General features: G+C 40.4%; 4 protein-coding genes across 9 annotated transcripts in view; 1 reads left to right on the top strand and 3 right to left on the bottom strand.

Moving 5' to 3' along the window:
* Positions 1-1868, bottom strand: part of LOC148409841 (sulfotransferase 1 family member D1-like) — a 2251-nt gene extending 383 nt beyond the window's left edge. Inside the window, exons 1-7 of the mRNA XM_088438573.1 lie at positions 1530-1868; positions 1227-1355; positions 967-1064; positions 756-882; positions 540-690; positions 349-445; positions 62-242 (exon numbers count right to left, since the gene is read on the bottom strand). Coding sequence (XP_088294699.1) covers positions 62-242; positions 349-445; positions 540-690; positions 756-882; positions 967-1064; positions 1227-1355; positions 1530-1680 — 934 coding nt within the window. The 5' untranslated portion in view covers positions 1681-1868. The remainder of the gene's footprint in view (positions 1-61; positions 243-348; positions 446-539; positions 691-755; positions 883-966; positions 1065-1226; positions 1356-1529) is intronic.
* LOC148409837 (tectonic-3-like) overlaps positions 1-13280 on the top strand; it is a 25978-nt gene extending 12698 nt beyond the window's left edge. For 2 of the 3 annotated variants that reach the window (XM_088438571.1, XM_088438572.1), the window contains 14 exons: positions 4804-4869; positions 9174-9288; positions 9359-9456; positions 9685-9797; positions 9894-10002; positions 10123-10235; positions 10303-10341; positions 10775-10849; positions 11446-11565; positions 11625-11723; positions 11811-11914; positions 12076-12223; positions 12344-12478; positions 12694-13280. In XM_088438571.1, coding sequence (XP_088294697.1) covers positions 9387-9456; positions 9685-9797; positions 9894-10002; positions 10123-10235; positions 10303-10341; positions 10775-10849; positions 11446-11565; positions 11625-11723; positions 11811-11914; positions 12076-12223; positions 12344-12478; positions 12694-12789 — 1221 coding nt within the window. In that variant the 5' untranslated portion in view covers positions 4804-4869; positions 9174-9288; positions 9359-9386 and the 3' untranslated portion in view covers positions 12790-13280. Of the gene's footprint in view, positions 1-4803; positions 4870-8418; positions 8951-9173; positions 9289-9358; positions 9457-9684; positions 9798-9893; positions 10003-10122; positions 10236-10302; positions 10342-10774; positions 10850-11445; positions 11566-11624; positions 11724-11810; positions 11915-12075; positions 12224-12343; positions 12479-12693 lie in introns of those variants that run through there. The other variant, XM_088438570.1, reaches the window with a different exon arrangement.
* On the bottom strand, positions 2003-7287 carry LOC148409842 (sulfotransferase 1B1-like). Its single transcript, XM_088438574.1, has 7 exons — positions 6842-7287; positions 6636-6764; positions 3639-3736; positions 3407-3533; positions 3174-3268; positions 2912-3092; positions 2003-2495 (listed from the first exon to the last, which is right to left on the bottom strand). Exons 1-7 carry the CDS (start codon positions 7026-7028, stop codon positions 2383-2385), a joined length of 930 nt encoding a protein of 309 aa, XP_088294700.1. The 5' UTR covers positions 7029-7287; the 3' UTR covers positions 2003-2382.
* Positions 12983-13421, bottom strand: part of mto1 (mitochondrial tRNA translation optimization 1) — a 7050-nt gene continuing 6611 nt past the window's right edge. For all 4 annotated transcript variants that reach the window (XM_088438568.1, XM_088438567.1, XM_088438569.1 and 1 more), the window contains exon 13: positions 12983-13154. In XM_088438568.1, coding sequence (XP_088294694.1) covers positions 13050-13154 — 105 coding nt within the window. In that variant the 3' untranslated portion in view covers positions 12983-13049. The remainder of the gene's footprint in view (positions 13155-13421) is intronic.

Raw genomic sequence — 13421 nt, forward strand, 5'->3', positions numbered from 1 at the left:
TGTGAAGCAATGGCCAAAAATAATCTTCCCCACCACAGCTTAAGACACCTTTTAAAATGACCTTTTCTCATGAATTTGAAGGTAGACTGATCATAAATGTCTTTGGGAATAAATGTGTAGTTGGCCATGGGGTTGTCCTTCATGTTCTTGAAGGTTGTCAGCTCCACAATATGGCCGATGACCTCATTAGAGAGGGACAAGTCCAGGTACCTCATGAGTCTCTCCACTTCACGCCGAGGATACTAGGTGGGTGGGACAAAAAAATAGTCATTTACACACTCATTATTATTTATATTGAAACTTAGAAGACGTTCAGGCCAGTCTATGTCCCTGGAATGTAAAACCCACAGGACCAGTAGACCCGCTGCACCAGAAACTCATCTTGGACCCAAAAATCCTTCTCGCCAAAGTCTTATCTGGAACCACCATACCCTCAAGCAAGATCCTTCATGAAGAGACAAAGTCACAGTGACAAAGACCAACCACAGCCTAAAGACATGTGGAAATAATGTATAATAACAAACTTTTTTCAACCCTACCTATAACCAGTAAAGCAATGATAATAAACGCCTTGAGAGCGGTTCAAAGTCACTACCTCTTTCATGTCTTCATAGAAGAGATACAAGATGTTCCTCTTTTCTCGATTCCCCCAGTAACCTTTCACGTGATCGTACCAGGAGCCCCATTCCACTGCAGAGACAACATTCAGGAAGTCACTGAAATGCTCTAATCATCTTCACGACGATCGTACTTACACTCTCCATGCATAAACTTGTTGATGAAGCTCTCCCAGGGTCCAGGCTTAGGACAAATCATATTCATTTGATGAAAATAGTAGTAGCTCACCAAGGTGTCCTTCGGATTGCGTGCGATATAGATCGTCTTTAAAACAAACGTCACGTTTTTAGGAACGAGAAGTGGTTCTGAGTTGTCGTTTGCCGCACGCGCTTTGCTGCATCAACTTACTTTGCACTTGTTTTCCCAAAACCCGCTTGGAACCAGCTGAAATGGCAAATGTGTTGTAATAACTCGTGGGGGATCCATTTTCTTCAGAAGATCAAGACCTGAATAATGGCAAAAACATGTTGAGTATTGTAATGGATAATAAGTATCAGGATACAAACCACGATTTGATGAATTTTTGCAATATTCATTTCAACATTGTATTACCCACATCGAAAATTTTGATTGGAACATCCGGACAATCTATTGAGATTTAACGACACCTGATGGTTTGCGTAGGCGATTGGAACTCTCGAGGAAAGGACTTCGGATCGTTATTGGGGCTCGTCTGCAGGTCTCAGCGTCTCCGTTATGAAGAAGAAGGTCAACTATCTCCAAGGTCCAGGTTGTCCCTTTTCGCCCAAATGTTCAAGAACACTTGACTGAAATATTCAGGACAACTTAAAATGGATCACATCATCAGGCCGTCACATTCACGCCTATGGGAAATTAGAGTCTTCAAAATAGATTTAGCATTCGTGCATTCTTGCAAGTACTCGTATCAAGAATCACAAACATTCTCAAACCTGATTTGGGGTAGGAGGCAATGAGAATGTCCGACGGATGAGGGCAGAAAGCGGCGACGGTGTCATAGTTTTTGGCGATGTCTTCCGGGAGATTATTCCCTTTGATCGTGACAAAGTGGGAGCGAGAGATAGCCGTCTGGTTCTCAGTCATAATTGAGGTCAAGATGTCTTGTGGAACAGCAAAAAATCCTTTATCTAACCCTTCATTCAACCCGTAGTTCCGATCCTATTTTTTTCCTTGTTGGTTTAGTGGGCCATGCCAACAGCACCGCACCCATATTGAGATCAAGAAAATCCCAAAGGTGCTTTTAATATTAACTACTTAGTTGGCTGAATTCATTCTGTATCCGTTTGATCCTGACCCTAAAGCACCTTTTCCACTGAGCAGCTAACAATTGTTAGTGTATTAAAGACTGAGAACATTGACTTCCCCCTCAGGGTTCATTCAAGGTCACAAATATTCACCAAACCTCTTAAGGCTTATGTTTGTTTAGTTAAATGTTCTTCATGAGGTTACAGCCAAAATTGTGTCAAGTAAAGAACATTGCATAATTTCTTGGCATATTTCTTAACTTTTTGTACATGGTTGTGGATCACAGTACTGTGTTTACACATGAACCAGCACCATAAATGCATCATCACAGATTTTTTTTTGCTTGTTTTTATACATTTTAAAGGCTTTTTTAGTCTTTTTTTTTTAATCCAAAAGCTGTCCCAATAAGAAACACGTTCTTAAGTAGCTTTAGCTGCAAAACAAACTATATTTTAATATAATGCTATGTCATACTGCAGTTGTAACAAGCACCCATGGAGCAATAACATCGTAGAAGCCATTTAAACAACATGCATCTTGTTAGAACTGTGTTCTGAACGGTATGTTGACTTGTTTCATTTTCTTCTCGTAGTCCTGGTCAAATTCTGCTGACTGCTCAGGTGTGAAATGATTTTTCCAGTCACCCACTTCTCCTGTTGTGGATAAAAAAAAAAAGATATCTGCTGTAACCGAAATAGCAGAAAAAAAGGTTAAATGCAGCTATGATATATTCTCAGTCTTTGCGTGTTTTCGGAAATGATCTTCAATAATGTAAAATGTATTTAGAGAAAGTGTCTTTTAATTCACTTTACAGCATCTTTAAAGCCTGAGAGGTATGTTTTTTAATCACACAATCATTTATCCTGCAAATTATTATAAACTGATGATAAAATGACACAGAATGTTGCATCCTTTTTATAAATCCATTAGTCAAAACAGTTCCCATCCTTGTCTGACAAAATCGGTTGTCTACGTTTTAATTGTACAAGCAGAGGGAATGCAGTAACTCCTGAGACCTCTAGAGGCCACTGTTTTCCTATAATTGAACTAAATTCGTTGAATGACTTACCTTTTCTCATGAAGTTGGAGACGGACTGGTCAAAAACAATCTTAGGAATGAAGGTGTAGTTGGCCATTGGGTTCTCCTTCATGTTTTTAAAGCTCGTCAGCTCCACAATGCGGTTGATGACATCATCAGAAAGAGACAAATCCAGGTACTTCATGATTCGTTGCACTTCACGTTTCGGATTCTGCAAGGAAGTACCCAATTTATATAATCCTGTTCATGCCACTCACCTTGACAGAGTTGCACATAATGAAACTACAGGTACCTCTTTCATGTCTTCATAGAAGAGGTAAAGGATGTTCCTCTTTTCTCGTTCCTCCCAGTAACCTTTCACGTGGTCGTACCAGGATCCCCACGGCACTGCAGAATACATTTGTTGATGCATAATAACAGAGAATAACAAAATATCCATGTTAAAAAGTACCAGTAAATTCACACCAAGTAAATTTGTGGCTCAAATAATATTTGAATTGGTCTACATTCTCCCGCTTCACTTACACTCTCCACGCATGAATTTGTGCACGTAGCCCTCCCAAGGTCCAGGCTCAGGTTGAGTCTTATTCATTTGATCAAAGTGGTAGTAGCTCACCACGTTGTCCTTTGCATTACGTGCTACATAGATAGTCTGTACACAAGATAGAGAATTTTGAAAACCCACACTGCCTTCAACGAGAGCTAATTATTAGGTGGTGTCGGTCACATTATGTAATCCCTACTTACGTCAACTTACTTTGCAATTTTTTTCCCAAAACCCAGTGGGAACCAGCTGAATAGGCAGATGTGTCTTTATGATTCTTGGGGGAGACAATTTCCTCAGAAGCTCAAGGCCTAAGAGTTCACAGTGAAAAGAAAGAAACTATTGATGCGATCTTGGCATTGAGGATCAAATTATATGCTTTAGACATTTTACCGTAATGTCTGATGTACTTCTTGGTGGAAAAAAAGTCCTTTCGGACTACGGTTTAACATGTCAATTGACCAAGATGGAAGGAAAGGGCAGGTTGGTCTGTCAGCCACATAAGCTGAGTTTTGATGCTTTTTTTTTTTTTTAATTGGCAGTATTCTTACTTTCAATAATTACCGTAATGGGACGAGCTAGACGGGTACTTCAGTTGGCTGTTTGCAGCAATTAAGCGCCTGTTACAGCTAACACCAGCTTGTGTTAGCTAGGGTCTTTACAGCATTCATTTCAATAAAAGAAGCAAGCAGACTGAACCACCGTCCGAGATCATCCTTTTTCATACACAGGAATATTACTCAAACGGAAAAAATGAGTTATTTTTTTTAGTTTTTACATTGTTGCCATAGTGTCGGTGTTTCTTATACACGGTAACATCGAAAATACCTGAATTCGACCCCAAAAATAAGGGGTCATCTTATACACAAGTGCGTCTTAAATTTGGGGAATTACGGTACTTTTCATGTACGATTAATTCTTTAAAAAAATTCAGTATCTTTCGACTGAAAAGTATTTATAACTTATCAAATAACTGTTAAGAAAATATTCAGGTTTTACTGCTTAAAATGGCTAAAAACGTTTATTATCCCTGTTATTACTTCCTGAGCAGCCTTTCGCTTTGCCGCCAAATTTAAGCCTGACAATCTCAACTTTATCACCTACGAACTCGCTGATCCAGTTTCTCCTAAAAATGAAAAGCAAAATGGAAGTCTGTGCTTCTTTGTAAGACGCGGGTACACGAGGTCAAAGGGAGCAGATTGCCATCTGGTTGCTACGCCAGTTAACCTCGCCCTTTGATTTGATTGCACAATCAAAACTGACGATTTCAAAATCAGGCTTTGTGTTGGGGTGCCAATTTATCTTCCATAAAGTCAGATGAGAATAATATGAACCGAGCAGATTGTGATCCAAAACCATAATTTGCTGTTGTTTTCAGGATTCCGTGGCAGGCCCGAACGCTACAGGCCCACGTACTGCCGCCCCGGGGCGATACGTCACTAAGGTAACCGAAATCCAAATGCCTCTCACTATGAGTTTGTGCAGAGCAGCATGTGTCCAGCTCTGCAGATCCTGTTTTGGGTCGTGGGAAAGCTGGAGTCTTTCCTTGTATCTTGGATTGGTTGCCAGTCAACTGCTGGCCATTTGTGAATGGGGGCATTGAGCAGGAACTGATCTCTGTAAATGTTCCACCATACTAAAGAAGGAAAAAACTACAACGTATGGATGGACATCTGCTTATCCACAACCCAAACAAGGACAAACACGAGAAATTAGATAGCTGGGTTGTTGTTTTAATGTTTTTTCATAACTTGGAGAGACTTTTTTTTTATAAACTATTATTTATACTGTCAATAACCATATGGAGTATCCCAAAGTCACTATACTGTTTTTTTTTTTTTTAAATTGTCTTGCTCAAGGCACTTTTCAGCTTGGTACGTCCTTATCATTCCCTACTCCAAGTTGAAGTAAAATTAAGTATTTTAAGTACAATTTGAGCCAGTGGTTCTCTGAACCCTTTTTTCAGTTTATTAACCCCTAACCAGTATAAAGCATTTTTTTGATTATAAAAAATAAACAACATACTTAAAACTAAGGGCTGTGCTGTCCAACAAGGCAACCCCTCGAGTGCCAGCCCATTTTGAGCATTTTCAGCGTCGAGAAAATATTGAGGGCTATGTCAATATACACATAGGTGGTACCATATGAAAGATTGGATTCCATTCTCAAACCCTCAATTTGAGAACTGCTGGTTTAAGCTATTCATGGCAACATTCCTTACCACTACAACGAATTAAAACACTCAAATGCCAGAGGAGACTGCGCAAGAAATTAGCATCAATAAAAGCCAGATTTAGTGGATGTTTTTGAGAATGATCACGCTTTACCCGTACCAACATCATAGTTGTTTAACTTCAAAGGCTTGAAGCAAAAGATTATGCTGTTCAACAACTTGATGTTAATTGTGCTTGGCATGGGATCAGTGTGACTACCAGTTTAACCATTTTCTTGCCTCAGTTTGAAAAGCTTTATGGCAATGTATCCAAAAGTGAGTTTTTGGAACATGATTTACCCATGTGCACATACTTTGCAAACTATACTGCATTTTTCCCCTAATTTTGTAAATGCTTTTAAAGGTGTAGTAATTATAGTTATGAATATATACTCATTGTTCACCCACAAAAAAAAATGAAAAACGGTATGGTCTGTCTTTGTAGTTTGTGACGATATGATGATACTTTAAGACATAGCCACTAACTGCTCTCTACCGCCTCCTACTGTCTTCAGGTGAAACACAAGTCAACAAAGAACATTGTGTTTGCCGTCATAGTTTGAACCCCGCTCAACGGAACGTTACAAAAGTAGCAGGAAAAGCCATGTAGTAAATCCTATTAAAATGCATCTCAAAAAATTTCATTATAATGGTTTTCTATGGTCCAAAATTTGGACATTGATCATTTTTGTTCACAAATTCTTGCACGTCCGGCTGCAATCGCAAAGAAATGTCAGACTGGTTGCATTTTGAAATTTGACATGTTTTAATCACCTGCCGGAAATTTCATCTCCCTAGTGTTTTTTCCCCATTGATGCTCGTATGATATCAGAAAAAAATCAAAGTAATTTCCATAATTTGTAACATAATGCCACAAGGGTTAATGGTGATAACATAATTACAGTACCATGAACGTTTTCTTTGGTATCTTTTGACTTAGCTTGTGCAGGTGCACCAAAAAAAATATCGGCTAAATTTAGTACATATGTAGGACACACCTGAGGGAATGGGTGGTGGGCTGCAGATCTCCAGAAAGGGACTTCGAACCGGTGTAGGAGCTCTTCTGCAGGTCTCAGCATCTCCGTTGTGCAGAAGCAGATCAACTATTTCCTGGGTCCATGTTGTCCCTTTACTCCCAAAAGTAGAAGAACACAATGAATGAGAATTTTAGAATCGGAACATGCTGAGAAGCGTTTTGTCAGACCCGCTTTTGGATAGGTGGCGATGAGGAGGTCCGAGGAGTCAGGAACAAATGCTGAGATGGCATCAAAGTTATTGGCGATGTGGCACATTAGAGGAATTCCTCGAACGGGGGTGAGCGGAAAGCGAGAGATGGCGCTGCTCGCCTCCTGTATGGCATCGCCGTAGGACAACTCTTTCTCCTCCGTCATGGCTGTAGTCCAAAAGTTTGAGGGAACGAACAAAATCGCTACAACGTGTAGCTTTTTCTTCCTCCGTCAGATGTTTACCAAGGGCTTGACTGAGTCCTTTCCTCGAGAAAATAACCCTTTTGTCCGGTCCACTAACATCTGGACTTTGCCTCTGCAAGCTCCAGTGGGTTTGCTTTACAGCCTCTCTGACATGTGAGTCCAAAATCTCAGTGGGCTGTCCCACCAGCATTTTACTGTAAACACACTGAAGAGAAGCCCTCAGCTGGATTGCAAGTTCCCTCCTCCTGATATTTTATCAACTATTTCCTGTGTAACTTGAGGGAAGGACAAGGGGGGTCTTGTGTAAGCTCAAACAATGAGAACAATGGCCACTGGCTCAATTGCGCAATCTAAACGAAAATAGCTGTTGGTTCATCAGAAAGACATTTGACTCTGAGAATTCCTGAGTTAAGTCAAGCCATCTTTTTTTTTTTTTTTTTCACACGGCTCGCTGCGCTGTGTGTGTGTTAAAACACGGTCACATGACGGTTAGCCCATTACTTTCAATGCATAGTATCATCGTGCATTAGGATAGTTTGCAAAAAAAAAGCATGAGAAATCACGTTGTGAGTACAGACAGCCTGCAGCTACTGTTTGGAATTCACATCCTTTCCAAAGCTGAAACTATATTGTGAATATACAGTAAAAAAGATCAGAACAATGTGACCACAAGGCACTATGTTATTAAAGAAAACATCTGGAATGACACAATGTTTTTTTTTTTTTTTTTTGCATAACTCTGTTATGAGAAACGATCCTCCAACAGCTAGTCTTCATTTCAGATCAGACAGGAAGGGCAATGTTTTACTTTGTTACATAAGACTTACACAGTGGATAAACTATCACAGATTCACTCAAGTATTCTCTTCAAAATGAAATATTTTTCATTGTTTAATTTACAGAAACAACGTGTATTTTTCAGGTCTATTTAGACATTGCTAATCAGGTGACAGGCGACATTGTTAGCTTGCTGTAGCTAAAACTTTTAATTGCATTTCCTGTGATACCCTCATTGGTGTGCCATTTTATTTACCTATTGAGAGCAAAGTTCATTGTATATTTATATTCATAGAAATTTGGGAACAAAAACCGATTTACTAGAAAAATAATGGACTTGAGATTTAAAAAAAATATTTGCACCCAAGATTATTTTCTTAGCTATTCTTTTTAAGTTCAAAATACATTTTTTAATTGTAGAAGGAAACACATCTCCCAATATGGTTCTACGTGTGTTTTTATACAAGTTTATGTACAGAACAAAATGAAAAAGCATGTCCTTTATTTTATGGGCTTTACGGTAGGGCAGTCACCGGAAGTTGGTGCTTGAACTTCCTTGGTAACGAGAAGCCTTGGCAACCGCGCTTGCGTAGCACGTTAAGCTAGCTTCCGAGAAATTCCGCGATATTTTCATTGTTCGCCGTGAAGTAAAAAACAAAAAAACAAAAACTGGAAACCATGCGTACCGCGTTTGTTTTGTGAGGACATGAACTACCGCCAATGGGCCCGTCTACATCTCGTTTTTGTCGTCCTAATATTTGGATCTTCAGCGCAAACGCGAGCGCAAATTGAGTCATCCACTGATGGGCAACCCGTGAGTTCAGCGACCCCCTCTCCGGAGGTCGCCGACGGAGTGGAATCCAGCAGTCTTCTCGCTGCCACGAATGAGTCCGTAAATATTTCAGACAACCATATTTCCACCGCTGCTACCGCCTCTTCTGTGGAGCCCACTCCAAGTGCGACAGATGGGGACTCTCCCAACTCTGAGACCCCTTCTCAGGGGCCCACAGATGTCGAGAACTCCACCAGTCCCCTCAATGACACCACAGAGACAAACACACTAATTCCCGCGGCAGTTAGTGTCCCAAATGTGGTAGACCCTAAAGGTAATACAAATAAATGTATAGATTGTTGGATATTGTCAGATCAAAGTTTGTCACTACGCATCACAAGTATGAAGAAACAACTCGAGACATGCATCGCACAATGGGGGGGAAGAAGAAGTGCAATAGTAAAAACTTTGTGTAAAATAGCACTTTGTGGTTTGGAAAGCCTGATACTGAAAATGTAATCCCAACTAACCGTGATTTTGCTTTTTTTCTTCTCCAGCATGTGCCTGCGATTTGACTCCAGAATTCTGCGATATCGGCTGCTGTTGTGACACCGTTGACTGTGGCGTTACTGACCTGAGTACCGTCTTCACCGGATGTCAACAGAAAGCAGAGTAAGAACGTGTCGTCGTCGCACGGAAGTGCATATTAATGACGTTTAATTTTTGTGTGTGCGCTTTGCAGGTTGGGAGATTGCGTTGAGAAATGGCTCATGTTCCGCGCCAATGTGGATTCTTCGTTGGTCACTGTGACCGATTCTTTGTTTTGTGTTCGTTCTGAAGGTAAGCGGTTGGTACCGGTCAAATATTTGGAAACTTGGAAATAACTTGAGCAATTATGTTTTTAGGCTGGGAGTCAATTACACCTAGATGACAACAATACATTTGTGTCCTCTAAATTGTATTTAATTTTCATGTTTAATGCGCAAACTGCTGATTCAATTTCTTCACAAGAAGGTTTCTGGCTCTGTTTGAATGTTGATTTTTTTTTTTTTTTTTCGCTCTCATTAGTTGATGATTTCAAGGTCCCTACTGCTCCACTTCAGCGTCCAGTTTTGGGGGACTCTTATCACTTCTCACCACCACGACCAATAAGCATTGAACACAGCAGACATTTTTATCGGGTAAGAAATAATAATAATATTGTCGCATTATATTCTTGTATTGTAGCTATTTTAAGCCAGATGCTTTACCAAATTTGTTTTTCCTGCATTTTCAAGGCCGATGATGTCATCCAGACATACTTCAGTAGTTCATCTGTGCGAGGTCTCCTTCGTCAGCCGTCTCCAGGACTTGCAAGTGCATTGTGTTTTAATCGCAATCCCGCACGTAAGTTGCCGCTGCATGAAAAAAAATGTACAACTGTATGTGATGTCACCTTGTTTTTGACTTCTGTTTCCAAGCATCGTAAACACTGAAGGGTTTTTTTTTTTTTTGCCCCTCTTGCAGGCTTCTTAAGGTCTCAGTCTTTGTCCTGTACTCGTGTGGCGACGCTGGAATCATGCACCAAAGACCCAAATCTCAGTGCGCTCTCCTACTTCTCGGACCTGAGTTTAATTAAAGTAAGCAAGTCTGCTCAAGTTTAAAAAAAAAAAACTGTTCTCTTAAATCAACACGTTGTCATTCCAGATTCCAAAACCTGCGGAGGAAAAAGTGTCTGACCTTTTGGTGAGAGAACATTTGCCACCTTTTTTTTGCTGGTTTGACTTTAAAAAATGTTCGGCATTTTGACACATTTTTAAAAATAGGGATATTTCAAATATTAAAGATCAATTTTAACCTGTGTTAACCTAAGGTAACTTTTTAAAAATTAAGCTTGAAAAGGGACGCCTTCTGATCTGGGAACTCGCTGCACTTTTTTGTTGCTCTACAGACATCTACTTCAAAATGTTTCAACAAAATTAAGTTAGATCGTAAAGTTTGTAATAAGTTTTGATAGCAATATCTGGTTGATGCTTTTACTAAATATAAGTATCAGCTCCAAATATCTGTGAGCAACCTCTTTCACTACCAATCTGTATCAGCCCTGAAAAAAATCTGATTTGGATCAATCGCTATTGTGTATTTAAGATACTATGTTTTTTTTGTTTTGTTTTTTCAGATTCCAGTCTCTCCCCTTTCTAACTGGCCTGCACCAAGCGAGCGAAACAACCTCTGTTCGAATGTGGCAAAAGAAGTGAGAAGCTTTGTTTTTGCTTTTCAAATGGTGTATTCAAGCTCATAAGTGCTATTTAGACAAAAGTAAAGCCACGCCATTGTCCATCATTATGAAACGTCCAATTTAGCATTTCTAAACTCTGCCAAACCGAAAAAACATAATTTGCCATTTCAGTGTACCGTATTTTCCGCACTATAAGGCGCACCGCATTATAAGACGGACATTTACCTTTTGGGAAAATTAAAGGCTTTTAGGCGCACTCTATAATGCGGTAAATATAGGTAAGTGTACTTAACCCTAAATTCAAAACAAAATGCTAGCTTGAAACCGGAGATGTCTGCTTTTATGTTTGTTTCTTCCACATCGTTCTTGCAGTATTTCAGCCAAGGGATGCCACACAGTAGTTGTCTCATGTTGAAAATTGACATACTGTCACCACCTGGGTGAAATTTCAGCTCCCTACTGTATTTAGATGATGTAAAATGCCTCTGATTTAAAAATCAAAGTATCGGACAAAATACCGCACAAGAGTTATGTATTTCCCTCCATATCTCTTGTTGCTAACCATTGCGGCCATGTATTCATCTGGCCCATCGTTTTGGATGCGTTTCCAGGTGGAGCTTGTCATCGTGTACACAGAGCGAGGAGAGCTAGCAAGCGCGACAGTCAATGTCGTTTTAGCGGATGTGAAACCGAACCAGTTGTTTCAACAAGTGCACTCGATCCAATTCAAGGTATTTATCGCAAAACACACATTACCGTATTAGTGTTTTCATCTGTTTCTCTTTTTTAGTTGGGGACGCCGCGCCCGTCTCCAATGCCCACAATTCCCTCAGTTGGACTGCGGGTGGGATCTGTGGTCCTTGGTAGCTTTAATGGAATAGAGAAACCCGTATCCTCACGAAGGGAACCTCCTTCAGAACCGCTTAGGTTTTGTAGCTTTGCCAGTTTGCACAGCGGTTCCTTGACAGCGTGCCAGGTGACTGTAATGGGGGTGCCGAAAGATGGCCAGTGCTCCTCGGATCCGTCCACGCGGGCCAGCGTCCTCTTCACCCACAACGCAATCACGGGTTGCGCCTTTAGGTAAGGACGCGTCAAGGACTGGTCTGTCTTTTAAAGTAAGACTGAAAGTAACTGTTATTTTAATAAAAATATTATCGTCGATTTATTGAATTGGATTGCAAATATTTTCCGTCCCTTTTATCAAAAAAAAAAAACTGTATAATGTATTTGCACGTTCCAAGTTCTCCTGCCACGGACTGCGCCGAGCTGCGTTCCCAGATCAGCAACATCTTGCAAGGAGCCGCTATCCCCGACACGATCGCCATGAGCTGGGGCTCGCAACCCGAATGGACCCGAGTCCTCAAGCAGGAATGTCCCATCAGCTCGGAGGTAGCCATGTGGATTGACTGCTGGGACTTTCTGAACTCTAATCTTTGACCCGTAACATTTGAACGTCATCTTTTCGTCACTATAATCTTAAAGATCTAATGGATTGGGTTCCCCTCTTAGGAGACATGTGACTCGGGCTGCACCCTCCCACATTGGCTGTCTGTGCAAATTCTGTGGGCTCGTATGGGGCTCCTAGATCTCCCTCAGAGCTACATCCTGGGTGTCAAATACCTTTTCAGGTGCCGCAAGTTTGAGGTACGCCTCTCTTCTTTTCTCTTTTCTTCACTAGGCTTGTACAATTTTGGGACTATTTACTTTTGGAAGTAAAAAGAATAAACTCATTCAGTGCCATTGACGGCTATCGACGTCGAAGACCCTTTTTGAACTTTTTTTTTTTTTTTACCAGCAATGAAACTTACTGGAAATGGATTTTTTTACGATGTAAATAACGCCCCTTTTGTGTCTTTCAGTGTCCTCTATCATCAGCCATCACACTAACCACCGAGGTCGCATTCGCCGACATGACAGTTTACCCTAAAACGGCGCTGGAAAATCTTTCACCTTGATGCTTTTTTACTATGCTTTGTCGTGGAGGAGGCAAACGTGCACTGCTGAGCTGGACGGACTCATTCTTACTGCAGTTAAGGTCACTCAGAGTTTAACGCTACTCACTTGGGTTCTTAGCAGGATTAGAATTCTTCATCAGGTAGCTGGATTTTAGACGGGGTTAGTCAAAGTTTTAGGAAGACACACGAGAAGTTCTACACATAGTTCTTTATTGAAACATTTTGTAACAGGAAGTTACGAGCCGCTCATTTTGCTCAGGTTAGTTTCCGCGCGTTCTTTTCTCTTTCCCCGAGTGGCGGACATAGTTGAGGAGGTGGACGATTGCCGCTGGAGTTATTCCTTGCAAGCGTGTCGCAGCACCCAGCTGTGGGAGATAATCGTTTTATTTAAAAGTATGTCACAATTGGTTGGTAAAATTGTTGTCCGGTTTTAACTCACACAAAATTGATGTTACTAAAAGGAATAATAAAGTCTACTTTCACAAATCTTATATATTTTCTTAATCTTCAACGTTTTTTTTTCTTTACCACACCCGCTCATATTTGAATTAAATGTCAACTTTTAATGAAATAACCCAAATTTACTTATTCTGATCACTTACATAGGAAATGTAGTTTTAAAAATAATATAA

This window comes from Hippichthys cyanospilos, chromosome 17 (assembly GCF_059441005.1).
Source record: "Hippichthys cyanospilos isolate Australia breed blue-spotted pipefish chromosome 17, RoL_Hcya_1.0, whole genome shotgun sequence".
Taxonomy (NCBI): domain Eukaryota; kingdom Metazoa; phylum Chordata; class Actinopteri; order Syngnathiformes; family Syngnathidae; genus Hippichthys; species Hippichthys cyanospilos.